The sequence below is a fragment of the Vipera ursinii genome, assembly GCF_947247035.1.
Source record: "Vipera ursinii genome assembly, chromosome: 5".
NCBI classification, from domain to species: Eukaryota; Metazoa; Chordata; class Lepidosauria; order Squamata; family Viperidae; genus Vipera; species Vipera ursinii.
In genome coordinates, this window is record NC_139518.1 from 92,606,636 (window position 1) to 92,633,597 (window position 26,962).

At 45.4% G+C, this 26,962-nt stretch overlaps 1 protein-coding gene across 1 annotated transcript in view; it reads left to right on the forward strand.

Annotated features, from left to right (window-relative positions):
• Positions 1-2,111: 2,111 nt before the first annotated feature.
• Positions 2,112-26,962, forward strand: part of FAM13C (family with sequence similarity 13 member C) — a gene marked incomplete at both ends in the record, with an annotated part of 44,338 nt that continues 19,487 nt past the window's right edge. The window contains 7 exon segments of the mRNA XM_083364205.1: positions 2,112-2,156; positions 2,159-2,221; positions 2,224-2,483; positions 12,158-12,338; positions 14,225-14,346; positions 15,716-15,779; positions 24,670-24,757. Of these exon segments, the coding sequence (XP_083220331.1) occupies positions 2,112-2,156; positions 2,159-2,221; positions 2,224-2,483; positions 12,158-12,338; positions 14,225-14,346; positions 15,716-15,779; positions 24,670-24,757 (823 nt within the window).

A 26,962-nucleotide genomic window follows, 5' to 3' on the forward strand; every position in this document is an offset into this window, starting at 1 on the left:
GTCACTCCAAGCTAGCTGCCTTGAGAGCAATAGCCACCTTCCCCGCCTCCCTCCTTCCTCACAACAAAACCAGCTGGAAGAAGGAACAAGTGAGGGGGGTAAAAAGGAAATGAATGCATTGGGTTGAAAGCAAAAACTGTTCTCAGCATGGTGGCTGAGCTCTGCAGACCTTGATTTGATTTATTTGCATCATGCCTTACAAATAACTCAAGGCAGTGAAGATATCCAACACACCTTCTCCCTCTTATTTTCCCCACAACAATGATCCTGTGAGGGATATATATATATATATATATATATATATATATATATATATATATATATATATATATATATATATATATATATATATATATATATATATATATATATATATATATATATATATATATATATATATATAAATATATATATATATATATATAGTCTCGGGTTTCTTCCCGCGTTCCTTTCATCTTCAGAAAGTTGTGGCAACGTTTCGACGAAATCCCATCCGTCATCATCAGGCCGGAGTGTTCCTCCTGCTGCTTTCAGGAGCAATGCGTGGTCTGTCTGACCACGCATTGACCACAGACCACGCATTGCTCCTGAAAGCAGCAGGAGGAACACTCCGGCCTGATGATGACGGATGGGATTTCGTCGAAACGTCGCCACAACTTTCTGAAGATGAAAGGAATGCGGGAAGAAACCCGAGACTCTAGACCTACACATACAGACACCCGCGAGAATCTACGAAAACATATATATATATATATATATATATATATATATATATATATATATATATATATATATATATATATATATATATATATATATATATATATATATATATATATATATATATATATATCCCCAAACTCGTAGGGGTAACTTCACCCATCTTTTGGCCTTCCCCAGGCTCTTTCCAAGCTGGGGGGTTCCAGCCCCACTTCTGGATACTCAGAGGGATAAACCAGCGTGGGGAAAAAGCTTTGAGTTGCCCAACTCATGGGAATCAATCACTTGATCAAACAGGGTTTTATTATCATTATTGTCATCTTTCCTTTCCTTTCCTGTCCTGTCCTGTCCTCCCCTTCCCTCCCCTGTTCTTCACGAGACACAAATTAAGTTCTGGTAGATTCTTTCTACAGCAACGGTGGGCAGCATCTTTCAGCCTCACCCACCTGTTTCAGGCTCAGCGACATAAACCCTGTGTCCACCGGGTTCATCCTCACCTTCCCAGCAACTCTGGCGTGGAGATGTCCTGCTAGCTAGCCATTTGGAGAGGACAGGTCCTCACCATCTCAGCCCACTTCAGAGGGGGCCCAATCCGTCCCGAGCGAGTTTTACTCTTCAATTTGGCTCTTCCATTTCTCCCCGACCCTGCTTCTGGCCTATCAAGAATCCCAAGCCCGCCTTCAGCACCTTGGTGGCGGACAGCGGCCGGGCTCCGCTCGGGGCCTCAGGAGGCCGTTGAGTCCGGCCGGGGCATCGCAGCCTCGGAGCTCCCGGGGCACCTGGTCACCTAAGGACCCAGATTGTTGGGGGCAATTAAGCTGACTTTGTAATAATGCCGCTTGGGGGTGTGTGTGAAAGCCCTAACAAGCAGGCATATACATAGAATGAAGGCTACTGCTAAGTTTGTAAGCCGCCCTGAGTCTTCAGAGAAGGGCGGGATATAAATGGAATTAAAATAAAAAATAAATAAATAAAATAAGGTCCCATTGGGGGTGGGGTGGGGGGGGGGCTCTTCTTCTGGATGACCCAAAGGACCGGAAAGAAGAGCAGCTGCCTGGGCAAGCCTGGAAACAGCTCCCGCCCTCCCCAAGGATTCTGGCGCACGGTTGTTACTGCTGGGGGGGCCCACCGGAGCTTTCCGGCTTTTTTTTTCTGGGGAGGGTCTGCCATTTCCCGGCTCCTTGAGCGCTGCAGCGGGGCCAAGCGCGGCGTTGCCTTCCCTTGCGGTGCCGAGGACAAGTGCAGCCCCGGCGCCTCCGCCTTCCCCGCCCTTCCCCTTGTAGCTGCGGGGGCGCGGCGCCCTCTCCCCCCCCCCGCCCGCCCCTCCCCGCCAGGCTCGGCCGGAGCCGCCCGAATCTCCCGGAGGTCGGACCAGACCCGACCCTGGCCAGATGCCCGAGGCGGGCGGCGCTGGCGGGCGCCCTCTCCTCCGCGGAGGCCAAGCCAGCGGGCTCCTTGGGCGGGAGAGGCCGGCCGGGGCGGCGGGAGGCTGGCGTGGCGGCCCCCCCCAGCGGCTGGGAGGACGCGGAGCATGTGCAGAGCCGGCCGAGCCCCGGGCCGCCGCTGGGCGAGCTGGCCGAGCGCCGCGTGAAAGGCTCGCTCTGCCGGGGCCGGCCATGCCTCTGGCTGGGCTGCCGGCGCGGAGAGGGAGCCGGGGAGGCGGCGGCAGCGGCGGCGGCGGCCCGCGCTGAGCCCGCGCCCATGTTCTCCTGCTTCTGCTTCAGCGCCCAGCCCCAGAGCTTCGGCAGCCCCGCGCTGCCCGAGTAAGTGCCGCGGCCGGGCCAAGCGGGGGGGGGCGTTTGGGGAGGGGGGGTGCAGACCGGCCTGCTGGGTCGGCGGGGAGCTCGGTGGTCAGGGCGCCAGAGCTGGACAGGTCCCGCGGGCTCCGGGGACGGAGGGAGGCGGCTTGGGCACCGGGGACCCCGGGCTTGGGCACCGGGGACCCAGGAGCGGAGCTGGAAGAGGGGGCGGGCAGCTCTCGGCAGGCTCTGGCTTGGTCGCGGGACCGGAGGAGCTCCGTGGGAAGGAAGAGACGATTCATTGGGGGGCGGGGGGGGGGGACGTTGGCCGGCGCAACTCGGGACGGCTGCCTTAAGGTGCAGTTCCCTGACCGGAGAGGAATCAGGGGTAAATGGCTGCTGTCCAGGGTCCCTCCGCAGCCGAAGTGCGGATGTCTTGTCTCTCTGTCTGTCTGTCCGTCCGTCCGTCCGTTCCTCCAGGTGGGGCTCCGAGATCTTGCTGGAGCTCGGGGGGGGAAAAACCAGAAGGGGCCTTCAGCCGAAGGAGGCGCCTCGCGTGGGGAGGTTGCGTCCTTTTGGGAACCCGAAGAGCGAAGAAAGGCAAAGATGGTCTCCTAGAGATGAAGTGGGCTGCCGGGAGCGAGTCGGCGCTGTCCTTTTCAAAGCTCAGCGTTTGCATAGAGGAATCTGAAAAACAAAAAACAAAACATCCTTCAAACCGGTCCTGGCCCACCTGCAACTCAAGGCCTGCCCGTCTCCCAGCGGAACCTCTGTGTTCAGTGGCAGTCTATCCCTAAGGACGTGTGTTGGGGGCCATGTGGGCTCTGGCCAGGCACAAGGGAGAAGGGTGGGGCAGGAGGACCCCAAAGGACAGCGCAAGGCTTGGACCTCCCATTTCCAAGAAGAAAGCCTAGGGATCTTCCTGATCTTCTTACGTGTTTTTCCACCTCAGGGTTGAATTAGGAAAACGATCTGGAAAGGAAGGAATTAATCCTCCTTTCTGAATATGGAGCTGGTGTGATCCTCCACTTTCCAGAGATCCAAAGAAGCCCCCGTGTTGATGTTCTCAGAAAGCAGGGCAAGGCAGTGAAAAAACAATGAAGCCTGGGGCTGTCTGAGGGGGTCAACTGGGATCACTGAATACAACATCCAGGTTTAGTGGCAGCCTCTCCCAAGCACCATCCTTGGTTGGTTAATGCCTCATCCCCATCTTGACTCCTGGGCGACGCTCTCGGTTGCCTTTCCTGAAATGTCTGTCGAAACTTTTCACATGCTGAGAAAGAAGAATGAATTGAAGAGCTTTCTTCACAAGTTTTGGACTTCTACTTTTATCAGCCTTCCAGTTTTCTTTTAAAATTTATTTTGAATTTGTTCTGGAGGAAGTTGGGAAGCTTAATCTTTGCCTTTGAACATCTTGTACCTATATCTTCCTTGCCTGGGTCGAAGATGCTGCTGATCCCAGCAGGGGAATGTTGTGTTTCCAGGCGGAAATACAAGATTTTGAAGAAAATAATCTAGCACAGCTGAGATTAACTGTACAGTCTCTAATAAAAACTAAGGCCAAACTTCTGATGCTCATGGCAGTTAAGCAGAACTTGACAACATTCCTAGGAACTTTCAAGAAAAACTCCCATGGGAATCCTCAGAACTGGCAAAGTGGTTTAAGTAGTGATATGTCTGGGGTCAGATTTACGTTGAAGGTGGTCCTGACCGTGAGAACAATTAACCACTGGAATGACTTGCCTTCAGAAGTTGTGGATGCTCCATCACTGCGGGCTTTTAAAAAGAGACTGGACAGCCACTTGTCTGAATGGTACAGGCAGTGGTGGGATTCAGCCTGTTCGCACCGCTTCGGCAGAACCGGTAGCTAATTTTTTTGTTGCCCAGGCCCAGAATGGACTTCCAGAAGCGGCATCCACGCAGAGAAGCGGTTGTTCACCTATTTGAATCCCACCACTGGGTATAGAGGGTCTCTTGCTTGGGCAGCAGGTTAGACTAGGAAAGGGCTTTTCAACAGGTGGTACACATATCACCTGTCGTACTTTAGCACCTGGCAGGTGGTACGCGAGCCCTAGCCAAGTGTAGTGGGGGAGGGAACCAGCTAAAGCGGTGCTGCACAGACCGGGAGGAGATCAGCTGGAGCTGCAGAGCTTGGCAGAAGCCCCAGGATCGGTGCATGTGGCAACATGGTAATTGGAGCTTCCGGCACACCTGGAAGGGAAAAGGGGGAGGGGGAGGGCAGAGAGAAGAGAAGGTATAAAAGGGGCAAAGGGAGAAGAGAACAGGCTTTTTTAACAAAAGCAGTGAGGAGAAACAGAGCGAGCGGCGGCGTGTTTGCCGAGCGCCCTGTTTTCGGGCGAAGGGTGAGTGAGGGAGCAGCTAGTTTTCGGGTGAAGGGCGAGCGAGTGAGCTGGGCAAGAGCCCAGGATCAACGCGCGCAGCTACAGTTGATCAGCACTTCTGCTGAGCTGCCCAGAACTGCCGATCAGCTGGAGCCCGGCGCTGATCCTGGCGCTTCCCCTGAGCTCTGACAGCCCTGCAGAAGCACGGATCAGCTCTCAGGGCTCAGCAGAAGCAACCAGGATCAGCACAGAAAGAAAGGAAGGAAGGAGATGGGAATGAGAATGAGGGAAAGAAGGAGAGGAGAAAGGAAGGAAGGAGATGGGAATGAGAAGGAGGGAAAGAAGGAGAGGAGAAAGGAAGGAAGGAGATGGGAATGAGAAGGAGGAAAAGAAGGAGAGGAGGAAGGAAGGAAGGAAGGAAGGAAGGAAGGAAGGAAGGAAGGAAGGAAGGAAGGAAGGAAGGAAAGGGGAATGAGGAATGAGAAGGAGGGAGGCAGGGTGGGAGGGAAAAAGGAAGGAAGGAACACCCCCCCACACACACACACGGTAACTGCAATGTTAATGTGGCCCTCAGTGAAATTGAGTTTGACACCCCTGATATAAAAGGTTGTTAAGTCAACCTGGCTCCTCCATTGACTTTGCTTGTTGAAAGGTTGCAAAAGGGGATCACATGACCTTGAGACACAGCAGCCATCATAAGTATGAATCAGTTGCCAAGCATCCGAATGTAAATCACGTGACCCTTGGGAATGCTGAAACGGTCGTAAGTGTGAAAAATGGTCATAAGTCACTTTTTCCAGTGCCGCTGTAGCTTTCAACAATCACTAAGCAAACCGTTGTAAGTCGAAGACTGCCTGTACTTTATCACTTTGTTCCTTTTTGTTTGTTTTGATCATCAGGTTTTTGACACCTTGCTAGGCAACTGGTGGTACTCAGATATTGCCATATCCCAAAAGTGGTACAATGGGTGAAAAGGTTGAAAAGCCCTGGACTAGAAGACCTCCAAGGTCCCTTCCAACTCTGTTATTCTGTTTTTCCTATACAGAATGCAGTGGAGTATTGTTGGCATATGATACTACATATTGCATTTGGCAAGGATTGGGCACTTAAGTCCATTTATTGTCAATGATATTGTTGTTAGTTAGTTGCGGAGTCGTGCCCGACCCATCGCGACCCCATGGACAACGTTCCTCCAGGACTTCCTGTCCTCTACCATCTTCTGGAGTCCCTTTAAGCTCACGCCTACTGCTTCAGTGACTCCCTCCAGCCACCTCATTCTCTGTCGTCCATTTCTTCTCTTGCCCTCAACCTTTCCCAGCATTAGGCTCTTCTCCAGTGAGTCCTTCCTTCTCATTAGGTGGCCAAAGTATTTTTTTTTTAATCCCATTTATATCCCGCCCTTCTCCGAAGACTCAGGGTGGCTTACAATCTAAGCACAAATCAATGTGCTTAGCAATAGCCTTCATTCTATGTATATGCCTGCTTATTAGGCCTTTCGGGGGGCCCCAAGTGGCATTATTACAAAGTCAGCTTATTGCCCCCAACAATCTGGGTCCTCATTTTACCTACCTCAGAAGGATGGAAGGCTGAGTCAACCTTGAGCCTGGTGGGACTCGAACCTGCACTAATTGCAGGCAGCTGGTGTTACTTAAGGAGGCATTAGCCCAGTGCTCCATCAAGTTTCAACTTCAGGATCTGGCCTTCTAACGAGCAGTCAGGATTGATCTCCTCTAGGACTGACCGGTTTGATCACCTTGCAGTCCAAGGGACTCGCAGGAGTCTTCTCCAGCACCATAGTTCAAATGCCTCAATTCTTTGGCGCTCAGCCTTTCTTATGGTGCAACTTTCACAGCCATACATTGCAACTGGGAAGACCATAGCCTTGACTATATGCACTTTTGTTGGCAGGGTGATGGCTCTGCTGTCAATGATATTATAAGGCCTCAAAATAGCTGGTATAGGATAGGTACGTCCATACCTGCTGCAGAATTGGCTTCCTGTTTATGTATCACTCAGTCAGTTGGGCGTGATGAGAGTCACTTCCTACTCATTGACCGAGTTATCCATTTGATAAGCCTTTCCGTGTGGCAGGGCTGAGGAGCAGATGGGGAGAACTTCTTGGAGATGTCTTCAAGGGCAGTAGACAGTTTGCTCTGGGTTACTGGTGGCCTATATCACTCTCCAGAACCGTGCTGCAAAAGTAAGTAATATTATGCCTCTGAGGCTTCCCCCTGTCCGTGTGTGCCAGAGTGTTTTCAAGTCTGAATTGCAGTAACCTTTCCAATATTACTTTGCTGCCAACACAAATATTTAGAAATAGTTTGGGCATGTGATTCGCTGGCAGTGGGATTGTGAGAACCCAGGCAGTTGCTCTATAAGGTAAGGAAATAAGGGTTTAAGGCTTTTATTTATTTATTTATTTTAAAAAAATCAGGATTCTAGGAAGCTGAGGGATTCATCACAGTACTACTATTGCTCCCTGCCAACTGAACAACTGTTTTTTTAAAAAAGTTTTAAAATACATTTTTGAAACATATACCCCATCTACCCCACCCCTCTCCCCATCCCTCCCATCCCAACACACACGCGCCCCCCCCCAACTTCCCAGAGATGAATACAGGGTATTACATCAAACAATCTTACTCTAAAATATTCTAATTACTATAATTACTCTTTAAACGCTATCGCACTTTAACTCTCCTTAAAAAGAAAAATAATATAGCCTCTAATTACAATAACTAATAACTATTCAAATGCTAAATGATACTTCGTAGTCCCATATTTGTTCTGAATAAAATCAATCCATCTTTTCCATTCCACTATATATCTCTGTTGCGAGTGATCTTTCACATATGCCGAGATTGTAGCCATTTCTGCCAAGTTTGAAACTTTCAAAGTCCATTCTTCAATAGTAGGCAGGTCCTCCTTCTTCCAGTACTGTGCTACCAAAAGTCTTGCAGCTCTTATTAAATTCAGCATCAATTTGGTTTCTATAGCAGTACAATCAACTGAACAACTGTTTAGTTCATCACAATTTCTGTTTTGTGAGAGCCCTCATAGAGCAGTGGCTAGAATGCAGCATGGCAGGCTAACTCTGCTGACAGCCAGAAGTTCGATTCAGACTTCGACTCAGTCTTCCATCCTTCCGAGATGGGTAAAATGAAGATCCAGATTGTTGGGTGCAACATGCTGACTCTGTAAACTGCTTAGAGAGGGCTGTAAACTACGGAGCGGTATATATGTCTACGTGCTATGGCTATTGCTAAGTGGTAAATACACGAACTGAGTCAGAGAGGATGCAGCTGTATCAATTAACAGGAATTATATATCAAATTTCAGGGGTAAATAAGGAATAGCGACTGAGTGTGTAATGTGTGGAGGGGAGAGAGAGATAAAAAAAATCCTGTCACACTCTTTTTTATTCGGTAATGTTAGACCACGGGTGTCAAACTCGCCGTGTCATGTGATGTGTTGTGACATTTCAAAACTTTTTTTGCATTGCTGGAGCCAGGGTGGGCATGGCCTCTGCATGATGCAACTGGCCCGTGGGCCAGCAGTTTGACACCCCTATGTTAGACAAAGAACAAGGGTCAAATTCTTACATAAGACGATTTAAAAAAACGAGGAATGGTTATTGGTTATATTGTATACGGCAGGTTTAATTATTAGAGAAGGCTGGATGACATAGTCCACTGCAACCTGGTAGACTACAGCTCTCAAAACCTCTACAGCTGCAGTACGACTGGCTGCGAAACAGGAGATTTGAGGAAGCCGGAAACAGCCGGTTAAAAAAAGGGTGAGATGAGCACCATCCACATATTCAGGACTTAAGACATGGGTTTTTACCTATGATTTATTGAAATAATAATAATTATTGGTGAAGTGTATACAAGACTATCTATTTTGGTTTGGGCCAAGCTGAGTTTACACAAAACATTCATGCAAACCAATATAGATGACGGCTTGGTAGGGACTAAGTTCAATAGACCAAGTCCCTCAGGAATAATTTAAGGCGGCTGTGTTATCAACTCTGGAGTTAGTGGAGGTAAGGAGGGAGATGCCTTCAGGAAGCAGCAAACAAATGCATTTCTAATCCTTTGGTACCATCCAGTGGTCCTGTTGGGTCATTGACATAAAGCAATAGCAATAGCACTTAGACTTATATACCACTTCACAGAGCTTTATTTATTTATTTATTTAATTCCATTTATATCCCGCCCTTCTCCGAAGACTCAGGGCGGCTTACAAGCTTAGCAGTAGCCTTCATTTACAGCCCTTTCTAAGCAGTTTGCAGAGTCATCATCTTGCCCCCAACATTTGGGGGTCCTCGTTTTACCGACCTCGGAAGGATGGAAGGCTGAGTCAACCTTGAGCCCGTCAGGATCGAACTCCTGGCAGTGAGCAGTGAGTTAGCCGGCAATACTGCATTCTAACCATTGTGCCACCAGGGCTCTAGGGCTTTGAGAAAGGGGAGATCTATGCAGAGGCTTGTCCGTCAATCTTGCTGCTTGGCTCCCGGACGTTGTGTTTCCAGCTAGGTGATATCTTTGACCCCACTGAAGATGTTACCTAGTTTGGTAATGAAACGTCCGGGAGCCAAGCAGCAAGCTCAGAGGACAAGCCTCTGCCTAAATCTACCATCCGTGCTACGAATATTCTCCGTAGTTACCAGGGGATCTGTAGGGGAGATCTGTTCCCCAAGCAATGAAGAGGAAAGCATTCTTAAGTCCAAGTAAGGAAGGAAGAATGCGAAAATATCTTAAAACGCCTCCATGATTCCAATTAGGGAGCATAAAGAAGGAAGAAGTAATCCATAACCGGATTCTCTTTTCCAAGCCAACTTTAATAAAGGTAGTTTGAGTCTTCATATTGAGAGGTGTGGTGGCCTAGTGGTGAAGATGCTCGCCTCCCACTCAGAAGATTGACAGTTCATTCCTAGGCAGTGGCAGATGTTTATCTCTTTAGGGCAGAAAGAAAAAAATATCCGCTGAGAACTCTGTGTGGCGTCAGACAGGGCACCTGCCTGGTAAACGCTCAGCTCCATCCAGTCACCCCGACTCAAATTAAGAGATTACAGGGTTGTAGTTTTAATCTTAATATTTATTTATTTATTTATTTATTTATTTATTTATTTATTTATTTATTTATTTATTTATTTATTTATTTATTTATTTATTTATTTATTTATTTATTTATGGGATTTGTATGCCGCCCTATCTCCCAAAGGACTCAGGGCGGCTAACAACGATAAAAACACAAAATACAAACATTAAAAGGTATTAAATCAAATTATCCCATAAATAGTCCAATTAAAAACACAATAAAACTAAATTAAGAAAACCTCCCTTCCATCAGTCCAGGTCGGCCTGTTGAAAAAGCCATGTTTTAAGGTCGCGATGAAAGGAACGGAGATCCAGGACCATCCGGAGCTCCAAGGGGAGTTGATTCCAAAGGGCAGGTGCCCCCACAGAGAAGGCCCTCCCCCTGGGGGTCGCCAGTCGACATTGTCTGGCCGACGGCACCCTGAGGAGGCCCTCCCTGTGTGAGCGCACAGGGCGATGGGAAGTCGTTCCTGGCAGCACACAGTCCTGCAAATATCCCGGACCTAAGCCATGTAGGGCTTTATAGGTAAGAACCAGCACCTTAAATCTCACCTGGAGGACAACCGGTAACCAATGCAGCTCATGCAGGAGGGGTGTAATATGCGAGTATTGGGACGCTCCCATCACAACCCGCGCAGCCGCATTCTGCACCAGTTGAAGCCTTCGGGTGGTCTTCAAGGGCAGTTCCATATAGAGAGCATTGCAGTAGTCTATACGGGAGGTAATATGAAGTATATTTTTGGGCCGATCTACATCTTGGGGTCAACAATCTACCACAACACTTTTTCCCCTAAATATTGCTGTACTTGTGAGCTTGATGCAGCCATGAACAATTCTGGTCCATAAACTCCATTGTCTGTCTGTCTGTCTGTCTGTCTGTCTGTCTGTCTATCTATCATTGTCAGTCTGTCTGTGTCTGTCTGTCTATTATCTATCTATCTATCTATCTATCTATCTATCTATCTATCTATCTATCTATCTATCATCGTCAGTCTGTCTGTCTGTCTATCTATCTTCTAATTATCTTTATCACCTGTCTATCTATCTATCTATCTATCTATCTATCATTTATCTATCTATCTATCTTCTATTTATTATCTCTATCATCTGTCTGTCTGTCTGTCTGTCTCATCTCTCTCTCATCTATCTATCTCTACCATCTGCAATTTGGCAACACAAAATGGATTGGAACCTTATCTAAAGGAAGACGAACCAGACAACTGAGATCAGGCATAGCATGACTTTTACAAACTATGGAGCTGTGGAGTCCTTGTGGCACAGTGGTTACAATGCAGTATTGCACGCTTACTCTGCCCATAGCCTGGAGTTCGATCCTGACAAGCTCAAGGTTGAGTCAGACTTCCATCCTTCTGAGGCCAGTAAAATGAGGACCCAGATTGTTGGAGATGATGTGTTGACTCTGTAAACTGCTCAGAAAGTGCCGTAAAGCACTAAGGAATAGTTTATAAATCTAAGTGCTATAGTGCTATTGGTATTGGTCTGGATGATTATTCAGGCTGGGGTCCAAGCGAGAGGGTGAAAACCTACTGTTAATTCCAAAAACCACACACACACAACAGCAAACCCAGGAGAATTGTTTTTTTTAATCTGGCAAATTTGCATTTGTTGGCTGTAGTAGTTAATTCTTAAAGTCTGGGATTTCTTTACCCTCTGTGTAAAAAGTGATGGTATATAAAGAAATTTTATTGTTGGCTTGGTGATTTTGATGGGAAAGTCCATTTAGGACAGGGGTGTCAAACTCAATTTCATTGAGGGCCGCATCAGCATTGCGGTTGCCCTCAGGGGGCCGGGTGGGTGTGGCCAGGGTGGGCGTGGCCTACTGGGTGGGCATGGCTAGAGTGCATATGGCCTACTGAGTGGGCGTGGCCAGCTCTACATCGTTCGCCTCAAGGGTGCCTATGGGGGTCTGGGCAGGAGGGGGACAGATCTGAGGGTCTCTGGCAGAAGGAGGGTCTCTGGGCCAGGGCCAAGGCAGTTGGGGCCGTTCCCTCACTGTTTCCAGGATGGCTTCGCGGGCCACATGAAACCACTTCGCGGGCCGGATCTGGCCCCCGGGCCTTGTGTTTGACATGTCTGATTTAGGACATACAAAAAAGGAAATTTGTATTTTTCAGATAACCTGGATGATCAATGTGTCATTTTGAGCATCACCATTTTGCTCCCTGTTTTGCTGGCTTAAAATTCTTCAGAGTGCTTTTAAAGATGTGCTTTTATTTATTTTTTTTTCCCCCAGAGATGAAAACAAGGAAAACTACCCAGACAAATCTGTAGTCTTAGAGGAAAGTCAGGCAGTGTTTCAAGACACGCCGACCCCCTGCAATGGCACTCTAAGAATTGGCATGGGGAACTTAAAATCCAGAAAGCCTACCTCCATTCCAAAAACGGAAAATGGGAAAAACCGTGAAGAAAATCAGGTAATTTGCTTGCAGATACCTGCTGTAATTTCATCAATAATAAAAGAAAAGCCTCGGGATTATCTTTTTATTTCTAAGATTGGCTGGTGTCCTCTGGCATGGGGGGCATGGTACAGTAAATGCAGCTCAAAAGCTTGAAATAAATCCTGAAAACAAAGACAATGTAATCTCTAAACATTCCAGTTCAATTGGGATGAGATGGGAACATTTCTTAAAAAAACCCGTTAAGACTACGAGACTTTTGCAGACATTTTGGGTTGGCCATTGACTTGTATATGGGTTGGACATTTTAGTCTCTTTTCTTCAGTAGTAAACAGCAGTTTTTCTCCTGAGCTGGAATTCTGATTTGTGTGTGTGTGTGTGTGTGTGTGTGAGTGTGTTTGTGTGTGGATAGATTGTAGTTTCCTGTTAAGGTTAATTGTGGGAAGTATCTGAGGAAATCAACTTTGCGAAAAAGATGCCGTGATTGATTTCTTTCTGCACCAAGCTTGTTTGTGTTTTTATCACTCTAGTGCGGCCATATGCAATTTTAAAATTCTGCTTGCTTTTTAAAGTCTAGTCAGTGCTGTTGTGATTCAAGGAGCTTATTGTCTTTCGTTAGCCAAGTGAAAGAGAGAGGTTAATGACAGCTAATCTTTCTTAGCCTTTCCTGCTGTGTAATACAAAATGCCATTTCCAACTGTTACATGGGCTGAGTTGACCTTTCTGACAGTTGTCCTCCCATCAGTATCTCTCTGAAACTTAATGGCATCTTCGGAAACAGCCCTACAGAAGTCAGGAAAGGGGAATTTTGCTGCTGTCCCTCTGTGGTGTGTGACACAATCTCTTGCGTACTGGGAGGACTTGACTTCTTCCAGTTCAACCTTGGCACTAAAACTAACGTTAAGATATTCTAGGTAGATGGAGCAAGGAACGCTCTTTCTAAAGCACCTCATTCTGAGGGGGGAAAAAACTTAGAAAAAGCTCAGAATTTAATATTGGGAGAAGCCTATACTTTCTTCAAAGTCTCAGGCTTCATGTCAAAAAACAAAAAAAGTAACATCGATATGGCTGCGAAGAGATTTTTGCAAGCGCGTGGGCAAGATGAACCAAAATATCTTTTAAGTTAGAGGAGGAAGAAATTTTTCCCCCCGCTGTTGCATAGGAAACGTCAGAATGTTGTGTAGCCCTTAGGTTTTTCGACTGATTTGATTGATAACGCGGACGGCTTCAAAAAAGAGCGATATTTTTTTTTTGGAGAAACAATCTTCTAATGACTGCGAAGGTTCTGAGGAACAAGATGAGGAACAAAAAGGGCACTCTGGTGGGATGCAAGGGTCTGACCCGCACATCCCCATGTTGTCATCTTCATATTTGCACAGGTAGTCCTCGTCTTAACGGCCACAATTGAGCCCAACATTTCCATTGCTAAGCGGGATGGTTGTTAAGCGAGTTTTGCCCCATTTTATGATTTTTTTTGCCACGGTTGTTAAGTGAATCACTGAAGTCTTTAAATCAGTAACACTGTTGTTAAGTGAATCTGGCTCCCCCATTGGCTTTGCTTGTCAGAAGGTGATCACATCACCCAAGGACACAGCAACCGTCGTAGATGTGAGACGGTGGCCGAGCACCTGAATTTTGATGACGTGGCCCTAGCAATGCTGCAATGGTTGTAAGTGTGAAAAACAGCCATAGGTCAGTGCCGTGACAACTTTGGACAGTCACTAAATGGATTATTGCAAGTCAAGGACTGCAGCAGAGGATGAATTTTTGACTTCCCTCTTCATCTTCTTTCTTCCCCTCCCCCTCCCCATTTTGTCCTCCCCCTCCTAAAACAGATGTTCAGCATCAGTCTGGCTCCCAGTTACTCGAATGTCGTTTTATTTTGCTCCTCCCTCTTTGAACAGGAGATGGGAAATGCAGGATCCTGGCTCCCGGACTGCCAGAAGAAAACAGCGACATCAGCTACTGAATATGCTGAGAACATCACACTCAGATACCAGGAAACAGCTCTCAAATTTCAACCCAGGTATTCCTTTTTGCATAAACAAGTCCTGGTGGCTTCTGGGGACAATATATTTTAGCGGCTCACACAACGTGATTCACCCAACTCAAAGCAGGCTGTATTCACTCATGTTGGCATCTTGGGTGTCGGGCAATGCCAGCCCCTTCTTCCCTGTTTTCTCAGTTTTACCTGGGCATCAGATGAGGTGGTGTATCCACACAGAAATATGAAATTGGAGAGAAATCTGGAAAAGAAAGAAACGTGGACTCCTGTTCCGTGGATTTCTCTGTTAGGACCGGAGCCTGAGATATTTTCTGCTTAAGACAAAAAAAAAAAAAACTCTAAATGAAAAAGGGAAAAATTAGTCGTCTTTGAAAATAGTGTGCAGGCATAACGCTATGTCCGGCAGGAAGGTGCTGGAAATTGTGATTTCTATCGGAATAGACACTCTGGGCTGCGGAGTGTTACAGTAAGTCAGAAATATTAGCTAAATATGAAAAGAGACACAGACTTTCTAAAGGTGGAGATGTTAAAATTTCTAAACTAGAAATTTGAAGGGGATTTGCTTATTTTACCTCAGACGGTATAGGCCAGGGTTTTTCATACTTGCTAACTTGAAGATGTGTGGACTTCCGCTCCCCAAATTCCCAGACCAGCAGATGGGCTATGTCTATCTGGAAAACTAGCCTACCACATATGCTCAGGGTATTGTAGGGACTCCTGTCTTTGCTAGGGAGGATAAAATGTAGCTGAATGGGGTGATCAGTGAGAATTACAGGCCCTTAAGAAAAAAGAAATGCGCAATTCCATGTCAGCATTTTCTACCCTGCCTCCCTTTCATTAATCCAAGATTTCTTCCTGTTACTGACCGAAGCGAGCTGGATATGATTCATGGGGTAGATAGTGAGGATTAAGAAATCACAAAGCAGATCAGATGGTCAAATTTTAGCTAGTGGAGGTTTATCTAATCCAAAGTGCAATTTTTAGTTTTTATCTGGTGTTCACTGAAACATTTATGTGCACGAACCTTGCATTTGTTTTGGAAAGTATCGGCGTACTGCTTTTAATTACGGAAACATTTCTTCTTCCGTTCATATATGACATTACGACAGAGCAGGACATTTATTAACATTAGATTAACAACATAAGGAATAATTACAGTGAACACATTTCTGTAAACTTTTAAGGACTGTAAATGCATTAAAGTGGTTCAGGAAATAAAATTCATTTCCTATCGCCTAACATTCCACTCTGAGATATATTTTTAAGTGTATCTCTCCTGGTTGTAAAGAGCTATGCAAAATCCAGAAATGGGTTCATTTAATGGAGTTTCGCCACAGTTATGTTGATTGGAGGAAGGGGCTGTGATTCTCTGCTTCTCCCCATTTTGCAGGTCAGATCAAAGTGCATTCATTTCACCAAATGATGCTGCTGAACATCTCCAAAAGCTCACTGAGGTAAGTCTATCAGAAGCCCAAAGACGTTTTTCCTAAAATGGTGTCAGCATCTTCCTTAAGCTAAGAAGAGTGATGAAATAAGGAGCTCACGTGTGGTCTTCAAGCACCAAGTAATCATCTTGCAGGGTTGCGATTCTGTCAAAGACAGAGGACACAGAGGATGATGTATGTCAGTGTTTCTGAACCTCAGCCACTTTAAGATGTGTGGACTTCAAATCCCATAATTCCCCGGCAGTGTTGGCTGGGGAATTCTGGAAGTTGAAGTCCACACATCTTAAAGTGGCTGAGGTTCACAAACACTGATGTCTGTGCTACGGTCATATTCCTATGGTTATTGGAGTTTTATTGTTTTTTTATGATATTCTTTGTTAACATCATACTGTATGTACTGTGTCAGAATCCATTTATATCATATTCATAAATGTATGTTTCAAACATTATTCCATGGATTCTGCCATCTCCCGAAGAGGAGAGAACGGATGTGTATTGAACCAGTATTAGGCATTTCAAAGGAAAAGAGAAGCCTTTTGAACTGGGAAAACAAAAGGGGGGGCTGGCATCTGGCTTGTGTCACGGAAGAGGGCAATAAACATAAAGGGTCCTAAGTTCCTTTTTCCCACGAGAGGAATGGTACGAGGTAAAGGTGGGGGACTGACCAAATGGGGTTAAGGGGGGTTAAACCGGGAACTCTTTATAAGGGTTTAGTTCATGGGACAATATTAAGTCCTGACTTGTATTCCTACAACCGAGCATGTCATAGTAAAGATTCTTTTTGGACTAGATTTGACTCCAAGAGTTTTTGTCTTCCTAAGACGTGGTTTGGGGTGGGTCCTGACATACTGTGTATTTTATATAACTTTTCTAAGCTGTTCAAGTTTATTTATTTTTTGGCTAAAGCGACCTAAAAGCAATTGTAGAAGAAAGTAAGTAACTAGGAAGTAGACAGAGACCTTCTTAAACCCAAATTTTATGGAGTTCCTTCTAGTTAGAGGAGCTAAAACTGAGTAATCAAAGCTTAGATAAATATAAGCCACGATGACTAGAAACACTCTCATAAAAGTCTGGAAAAGATAGTGGGTTGAGTTTTGCATAATTGGACATGTTTGTATTGTAGTTTGGGCATCCCTGCATGAGAAATTGATGGCCTCTTGTTTGGGGGGGGGGGTGCACTTGTGTATTTTATAAATCATGTAGTTGACTAAGCGGCATAATTCATGACATTCTAGCATGGCCATAGTTTGATTTTCATTCTGTTCTGAATGTTGAAATGCTTTTGAAGACTCTGAAACTTTTTCAGTCTCTAAGATATTATGGGATGCCTAAGAAGGGTTTTGTGAATTTTAGAGAAGGGCAAAAGGATGTGCAAAACTGGAAGAGATGAATTTCAGCCTTTCCAGCTGATAGAATAGCAAGGTAAATACGAAAAAAAGGTTTTCCAAGAAATACTTTTTAGGAGATTTTTCCTGGCTTGACTGAATAGGGAAGAACCAACTAGAGATCCTTGAGGAAACATCTCAGTGGAGACAATAAATGACTCTGTGTTGTTGTCTTGGGCATAATAGAATAGCAGCCTCAGTAAGCTTATAAATATATCTGCAAGGTTCTGTGGGAAACATGTATAATGAAAATACTATTGTGATAAAACTTGCTGTTGCAGGACAGCATAGAGATGAATGAATTTAGATTATGAGGGCTGCAGATTGAATGTTGCCTTTGGATAAACCCTCCTTCTTTGCTCCTCTCCAACTATTCTTTTTGAACTTAGGGCTTGAGAAGAAAATCCACAGTATGTCCTATGTGGTAACCTCAGGATTGTGCCAAGGAAAACAAAATAGTTCTGCCTCTTGCGTAAACTGCAAGGTTATTTGCATGTGCTTGTTTTGTAGACTTCGTTCTGATTGTCCAAATTGTGGGCAACCACACGAAAACACCCAAGTTGGTTTATAATGGCTGAAAGTCAAATGCTTCTTAAGTGACTGAACTTTTGAAGGGGCCATCAACCATCAAGCCCATCTCTCTTGAAAAGTGGAAGCAGTGCAAGAAATTGGGAGTCAAGATTATGTCCAAAACCCGGGGGAGGCAATCTTTTATGACTCGTGGACTTCAACTCCCAGAATTCCTGAGCCAGCATGGTTCAGTATGGAAACCTCTCCATTTTTCCTCAGCATAGCTGGCTCAGGAATTCTGGGAGTTGAAATCCACGAGTCATAAAAGAGCCAAGGTTGCCTACCCCTGTCCAAAATGAATACAAGTTTATTTCATGCTAGCTTTCTACAAGAATCTGAACTACTAACGGTCAAGGCAAATTGGTGGTAGATAAGAGTCAATGGAATTCAAGTTGAGCTAGACTACATTCTCTGGTAGGGGCAAAGGAACTCAAGACCAATGATGCATTTGACCCCTCCTTTGGGCTCAGCCTGGTCTCTCCTACAGAAGCTTTTGATATATTTTTTTTAAAGAACAAACTCTGAGAATCTTAGACTGATTGAATCTAACTCTGAGGACTTTCTATGCTTGATTCGGTAGAACTATGGAATAAAGACACACAAAGGCCTGTCAATAAGATGTTCACGATTTCCCTTAAGAGCTCCAGAATTGTCTGCAGTTAAATTCTCTTTCTTCAGATTTATTATAATCCGTATGTCACACTCATTTTCTCCTTATTGAAGAGGGCGGGTGTTTGAGCCAGGATGGGACTCCTCGTGATACAACATCCTTTTAAATCTATTCTAACAAATAACTCAGAATTGACTCTAAAAATAGCACAAGATGCTACACCCCCTTAAAACTGCACTATACTAATTGAAGTTATGTAATAATTGCATTAGGGGGTATAATCACATTATATAAAACATATTGCCACCTCTGGTGGCTGCACCCAATTAGTTCTTTATTTTGGCTGAGGAAAGTAGAAATACATTTGAGGAAATAGGAAAAGTTAGGCAACACAGCCTTTTTAGTAATTCACTCTAGGGCAGCTCTTACTCCATTTTCATGATAGATGAAATGATGCACCATTAGAAATGAATCCAGCACTAGAAATGACTGGTTGCATTTGCATTGCATTTGCATAGCCCCAGAGTTTGCTGGGAGGAATGGCTCAACATTGGGACTTCATCCAGTGGATCAAGCTAGTCATTTGCATAGCACCAGAGGTTGAAGCCAAGTGAGTCAATGGTTGTGTTTGCATTGCATTTGCATAGCACCAGAGATTGCTGGGAGGGGTGGCTCAACAGAAGTTGAAGAGAATTGGGACATTGTCCAGTGGATCAAGTTAGGAACCTGGGTGTCTAATGGTGTCTGAACCATACAACTAAAGATCTTAAACAGGAAGGCTACAAGAGAATTGCACTGCCTCTGTGTGAGGGCATCTAACCTTCTGATCAGAAGTATGTATCTAAGTGTTGGAAGAAAGGTCTTCATCGTGGTTCATCCAAGCTGGGAATAATCATGGCAACTGCTTTGGGAAGAAGGCTGTAGTTTATTGGAGAGGAGAACCAGGCAGGAAGATGTCTGGCAGAAAAAGGGAAAGGGCTGAGCACATGTAGGGAGTGGGTTTTTATACCCTCTTGAGCCTTTTGTTTGGAGTGATTTCCTGTTCCTGTTTGAGGCTATTTCCTGTGTCATGTATTCTGAGCTGAGTCTGGGTTTAACATTCTGGTATTCTGACGGTGATGGGTTACTCCTATTATGTCCAAAGGTCATGTCCTGCTTCCCTGGGGCTGGGGTATGTAGATTTTAGGTGTCTTTGTCTTTTTAATCTCCAAGCTGGGGACCTGCAACCTTCCTGGATTTACATTTGCATTTGTACAGAACTGGTTTCCGCTTGTGGGAGGGAGACCTGGAGCTATCAAGAAAAACTAGGCATGCTCTCCTGCCTCTTTAAGATTCTTTGGAGGAAATATATTTTTCTGCCCTTTTAATATTTCCTTCTCTGAGGGGCTGACTTCCCACATAAGCAAAAGTGTAATCTTTAACATCCGTAGTTCGAAAACAGCAGAAATTCATCCTTGCTAAGTGCTTGTGTTGTTACAATTGTACAGGTAATCCCCCAGGTACCAACGTTCACTTAGCGAGTTTTCACAAAAATGAATTTATTCAGAAAGGGTACTTACGTTAGAAATTCACAATTGCTATAAAAAGAGGCCTCTGTAGCTGTGTGACTTGGATTCAGTCACTGCTGCAGTGTTGGCCATTTTTAACACTGTGATTTGCCTGGACGGTTTGGTTACAAATGCAAATTCCTGAAGCTGGAAGGGATTGGTCACATGGCCAAACAAGAGCAAGTGATTTTTGCAGCTGTTGCCACTTGGGCCTGAGGACTGGATTGCTAGAATTGCTTCTGTAAGTATTTTTTTAAAAAAAATTGTTACTCTATAGTGGAAACTGCTCTTCATTTTAAGTACCGTACTTTGCAAACTATTTTGTTTGCAAAGTACGGTACTTTGCAAAGATAAAGTTTCTTTGCATTTTCCTTGAAACTGCTTGTAGAAATGCTAGCCAGCATCTACACAAAGCATTCTATAACATTGTGTTTCCTTGCTGTTATTTTGGAGATTTAGCATATATTACTGCAGTTTGTAGGTTTTAAATTTAAATTTGCCTCCAGAAGTTGTGGGCGCCCTATCACTGAAAGCTTTTAAGAAGAGACTGGATAGGCATTTTCAGAAATACTCTCTTGTGACAGCAGTGGGTTAGACTAGATGACCTCAAGGTCCACTCCATCTCTGTTACTGTTGCAAGCCGACAGTTCTGTAAACCCTTCCTCCATCTCCCCCCTGGGTGCCTGGCCGGAGACTCTTAAGCTAATTAGTGGCACGTGGTTTGTTTTTTTAAATCAGACTAGCAACAAATGGATTTTTTTTAAAAAAAAAGTAGTTGCAAACTGAGAACTCTGCAAGCCTGCTTGGAGGCAATTTAGTTTCTGAGTGGAAGGTTGCACTGGAAACAGCTGATGGGTGGCCAGCAGCAGTGGGGAAAGCTTCTCAGTTAAGGCAGCGATCAATTAACAAACTGGAGGAAATAGAGTAGTAAGTCAGATCTTCGTTCATTTAATGGTCCATTTGATTCAGTTAATGAATTTGATTTTAAAAAAAATTGTGAAACTGTGTCTGATTCATTTGACACATGTTCGTACCTCAAGGACTACCTGTATTTTAGAATGTCTAGTTTAGTTCAGTGCAACACTTGTTTTATTTTTGTGGTACTGTTTTTAAGTTTGGACACCCTCCTCTTAATAAGCAGATTGCTACTTTACATGGACCGATTGCTTGTCTGGAGTCCTTGGTTGTGTTCTTCAGGCTAAAATTAGATGGCCAACTCGGCTGGTTTGTTCTATTGAGCTGCTCTGCTATCAGCACCATCTTCCTCAAAGGCCCTGCAGGAGAAGGGCAGTATGGACAACGGTTGGATTGGTAGAGAGCTGTTGACCTTAAACATGAAGCTTCTGGTGTGTCCCTGCATGATAGATATCGTGCCGTTGCTGAACTTAATAGGGATACTAAGGTGGCAGATTCAGCTCTATGTGATGATGATAACGATGATGGCTCAACTGAGCAGGGGATTGTGGTCCACGAGGAAGAAGTGGTTTTGGATAAGGGAAGGTAGGAATCAGGTATTGCAAATCAGCCATGTCAGATGAACAAGGTATCTAAATATAGGAGCCGTGACCAGGGGGGCTTTTGCCCAGGTTCACCTGGTGCACCAGTTGCGGCCCTATCTGGACCGGGATGCCCTACGTACAGTCACTCATGCGCTCGTGACCTCCCGGTTAGACTACTGCAATGCTCTCTACATGGGGCTGCCCTTGAGGACCACTCGGAGGCTTCAGCTGGTGCAGAATGCAGCCGCGCGAGTAGTAATGGGAGTGTCCCGATACTCTCATGTAACACCTCTTCTCCGCGAGCTGCATTGGCTTCTAGTTGCCCTCCGGGTGAGATTCAAGGAGCTGGTGATGACCTATAAAGCCCTAAATGGCTTGGGTCCGGGATACCTGAGGGAACACCTGCTACCAGCATCAGCTTCCCATCGTCCTGTGCGCGCCCACAGGGAGGGCCTCCTTAGGGTTCCGCCGGTTAGAGATTGCCGGCAGGTGATTCCCAGGGGGAGGACGTTCTCTGTGAGTGCGCCCGCCCTTTGGAACGAACTGCCGATGGAGCTTCGGACTGCCCCCGACCTTCGCTCTTTTCGCCGGGACTTAAAAACCTGGTTGTTCGAATTGTCTGGCCTGGACTGAGGGATTTTAAATTTTAAAGTATTTAATTAAATTATATTAAATTAATTTTAAAATTTTAATTTTATTGTTATTATGAATTGTGGGCCTGTACTAATTTAATTCCATTTTATTCTCTTTTTGTACTGTTTTAACTGCCCTGTGAACCGCCCTGAGTCCTTCGGGAATAGGGCGGTATATAAATCCAACTAATAAATAAATAAATAAATAAATAAATAAATAAATAAATAAATAAATAAATAAATAAATAAACCAGCCTTTTGGCTGGTGACTTAATTGTACGAGATGGGGGTCTTGAAAGAGGTGAGGTGTCTGCCTCGTGCTTTGCCAGCAGAGAGAAGAGGCGCATTTTTAAGATAGTCAAGAATGCTAATAAGGACTGTGAGGTTGACGTTGCTGTGTATCTTGCCATGAATGCTAGACTAGAAGACCTCTATGGTCCTTTCAACCCTGTTATGCTGTTATTCCGAAATGTTGAATGAGGAAGTTCAGCCTTTGTACCTAGGTGTTTCCCCCCAAAAATAAGATCCGGTGGGGTTTTTTTTGCCTCCAAAAGAGGCACCAGGTTTTATTTTTTGGGGGTGGGGGTGTCTTTGCCACAGTCATTCTATTTCTATTTGTAGGTCTTTGTATTTTGCTATCTTCTCCAGTTCTTTCTCGTCTATTCTGCTGTCTCCAGGCACTGCCAAGTCCACTATCCAGCCTTTTTTTGTCTTTCTTATCGACAATTGTTAAGTCTGGGCTTTTATGGGGCAGATGCCTGTCTGTTTGAATTCTAAAGTCCCAGAGCAATTTTACTTTTTCATTTTCTCTGACTTTCTCTATTTTATGGTCTTGCTTGCAGGCAAATGATATTTCTTGCAGATCTTCCAGTGCACCATTGTTGCTAGAGGTCCACTGTTTCTTCAGCTTCTTGGCACAGACGTCTGTTGCCGTCTTCTCAATTCTGGCTTTGTATGCATTTGTCCTTAAGGCTTGGTCTTGTGCAGCCATTACTACTATATTATTGTTATTGTTATTATTGATATTATAGTTTGTTGTTATTGTTATTATTATATCGATGTTCTCAAGTGGTAAAAATACTCAAGGCTGCTGATGAATTTTCAAAGAGTGGAACTTGGCTGTATTAGTAGTGCTAAAGCCAGCACCATTCTTTCTAATCACATATTCTATCGGCTGCTTTTGTGCCATAATTCATAGTGGGTGTCAGAGGTGAATTATGGATCAGGCAGATGCAGGAGGGAAATCTAATAAAGGAATGTGTTTTCTCTGAATGGAGAACTTGTGCACAGCACCTATTTCCATTCTTTTACTGTTAGTTTCTGAAGTTGCTCCTTTTTATTTTCTTGGCATGGATGGGAGCAACGGCCAAGCCTTTCTTTGTGGAATGACTAATGATATCCTCCAGTTTGGACTAGATCACGAGACTACGCTTTTGTGGACAACACTGTTCACTAAGTCTATGTCAAACTCCTTAGTATCCGAACTTCTTTCGGAGGGATGATAAACATGCAGACCTTAACTCAGGGACTCCTAATAACCCTGTGGTCAGCTCTATGCGGTAGTCCTAGTGCAGGGGTTGGCAACCTTAAACACTCAAAGAGCCACTTGGACCCCTTTCCCAGAGAAAAGAAAACACTGGGAGCCGCAAAACTCGCACGCGGAGGGGCGGGGGAGCTTGATTGAAGAGTTTAATTAAAAAGAAATAGAGGCTGCTGTGCATGAGTTCTCTCTCTCTCTCTCTCTCTCTCTCTCTCTCTCTCTCCCCCCCTCCCTCTCTCCGATCTTCTGCTCACCTGGCAAGCTGGCTTCATGTTGTTCTCCGACAAGCTGACACACATTCTTATTGGGTTGGCTCTCCTGCCCTTGGTCTGCCAGTCCTCTTCCCCCACTCAGTCTCTGTGTGTGTGTGTGTGTGTGTGTGTGAGAGAGAGAGAGAGAGAGAGAGAGAGAGGGAGAGGGAGAGAGAGAGAGTGAGAGAGAGAGCGCTGCTGCTTTCTGCTTTCTGCTGCTTCCTGTGGAGAGGTAGCAAAGGGAGGAGCCCCGCCCAATAAGCTTGTCAGCTTGTCGGAGAACAGTGTGAAGCCACTATCTTTTTTACACACACACACACACACACACACACACACACACACACACAGAGAGAGAGAGAGAGAGAGAGAGAGAGAGAGAGAGAGAGAGAAGGGAAGCGCAAGTGTCTCTCCTGTCTCTGTCTCTCTCTCTCTCTCTGCAAATGGTGGAGGAGGACTAGGAGCCGCAGGAGAAGGCTGAAAGAGCCACATGCAACTCCAGAGCTGCGGGTTGCCGACCCGTGTCCTAGTGGCTTCTGGATGTTTTCCTCAAGGTCACCTCCATAGGCCTCCACGTTCACTTGACAGATGAAACAGGCAAGATTGTATTGATGGAATATCATTGTCTGTGTTAAACCTGGGATATGATAGCCAGAGAAGCCACAAGTAGATAACTAACTTTGCTTTTTTGGACTTGCCTGTAGAAAGGGGTGACAAACTGCTTGTTTTTGTTGTTGAGCTTGAAGGGAAATGAAAACTGTGTCTTATCCCTTCCAAAAATGGAACATCTCTAGCAAAGCAAACAGAAATGGAACCTGTCCTGCAGCTGTGCAACTGACCTCTCTCTTCTGCATTTTTGCTAAACCAGGAAGACAGTCCTCAGCTAGTGGCTTCAGAAGAACCAGCCTCTTCATCATCCTCAACCAGCATGCACATTGACAGAGACTGTGGAGGTGGTAAGAAAACCTTCGGTTAATGCATGCCCTTGGGTTTTCATCATTAAAGATCCCTGAAAGCCTTTGAATGTGATGTGGTACATTGGTGAATCTGCCAAAAGAGACTGAATTCAGGTATTATTTCAGGACATAAGATCTATCACAGTTTAGGGCATATTAAGAGAAAATATAGATATATTATTTTATTTGGATCAGGTCTGCAACCCGTGGCTCCGGAGCATACGGCTCTTTCAGCCGTCTCCTGCGGCTCCCAGTCCTCTGCCATGTGCAGTCCAAAAAAAAATGCGACTAAATAAGTTCAACCAATCAATTCAAATATGCAGGGTAGGTGCATATCTCACCTTGGCTCCACTCTTCAGTCAAACCCTGTTCTGTGCATGCGCGCATGTATGTGCATGTGCACACATTTTTTGCGGCTCCCAGTTTTTCCTTTTGTGAGGGAACCGGTTCCGAGTGGCTCTTTCACTGTTTCAGGTTGCTGACCCCTGGATCATACAAATACTGGTGGCTTTAGAAAAAAAGTATATATTGTAAAGGCTCAATTCCATCCTAACAAAATTAATTTATTTTAATTAACCAAACAAATAAACAGATAAACAGACAAATGCATGTACATACATAGATATGTACATACCTACATACATACATACATGAGGTACAAATATGTTTCTTAGATCAACCTTCCATAGAAAAATGAAGACACTCAAAGTCTTTGTTTTCCTTTGTGTTTGGGAGATCCTATTTTATCCCACATGTTCAAGGTAAGCATTGGCCCAACATAATATTTCTACTCCTGTTGCTGTCTTTAGCCCTTCTCTATCTCCTTTTTAGTGGGCATATCAGCCAAGAAAAAACTGTGGGAAGAGAAATATTTAAGGGTCTCCAAATCATGTTCAATTTTGAGACCAGGTACAGTAATAATAGTAAGAATAAAAAGCCAAAAAGTAAGCTGGACACTGGGTATCTAAAGGTTTAGGGACCTGGGCCTTCGCCCAGGTTCGCCTGGTGCGCCAGTTGCGGCCCTATCTGGACCGGGATGCCTTGCGTACAGTCACTCATGCCCCTCGTCACCTCTCGTTTGGACTACTGCAATGCTCTCTACATGGGGCTGCCCTTGAGGACCACTCGGAGGCTTCAACTGGTGCAGAATGCAGCCGCGTGAGTGGTGTTGGGGGTTTCCCGGTACTCCCATGTTACACCTCTGCTCCGTGAGCTGCATTGGCTGCCAGTTGCCCTCCGGGTGAGATTCAAGGTGCTGGTGATGACCTATAAAGCCCTACCTGGCATGGGTCCGGATTACCTACGGCAGCACCTGCTGCCGGCGTCAACTTCCCTCCGTCCAGTGCGCTCCCACAGAGAGGGCCTCCTCAGGGTGCCTCCAATCAGCGAATGTCAGTTGGTGGCCCCCAAGGGGAGGGCGTTCTCTGTGGGCGCGCCAGACCTGTGGAACCGCTTGCCGGTTGAGCTCCGGATGGCCCCCGACCTTTGCTCCTTCCGACGCGATCTAAAAACCTATTTATTTGAACAATCCGGCCTGGTCTGATGGGTTTTGGGGTTTGGGTTTTAGCATAGTTTTTAATTATTGTATTATATTGGGCATAATTATTTAATCTTTTTTAACTTTTGTATTTAGTATTTTGATATTTATTGTCCTGTACACCGCCCTGAGTCCTTCGGGAGAAGGGGGGTATAAAAATTTAATAAATAAATAAATAAATAAATTAAAGATATCCTAATTCTCACTGAATTGATGGGCGTCTCTTTCTAGGCCAGGGCTTTTCAACCAGTGGTACGGGTACCACCCATGGTAAGTTGGCACCTGGCAGGTGGTACGCGACCATCTTGGGGGAGCGGAATGACAGTTTGACACCCCTGCTCTAGAGCAGGGCTTTTTCAACCAGTGGTACAGGTACCACCTGTGGTACATTGGCACCTGGCAGGTGGTACGCAACCATCCTAGAAAAGTGGTAGCGGGGGAGGGGAATGAGCTGAACTGATGGCAGCACCGCACAAGCCTGAGCGAGAGACGGCTGGAGCTGCAGGGCTGTCAGGGCTCAGAGGAAGCACCAGGATCAGTGCCACTTTCCAGCTGATCTGTGCTTCTTTGGGACTGTCAAGGTTCAGTGGAAGAGCCAGGATCAGCGCCAGGCTCCAGCTGGAGCTCGGCGCTGATCCTGGCGCTTCTGAGGCCACAAGAAGCACCGA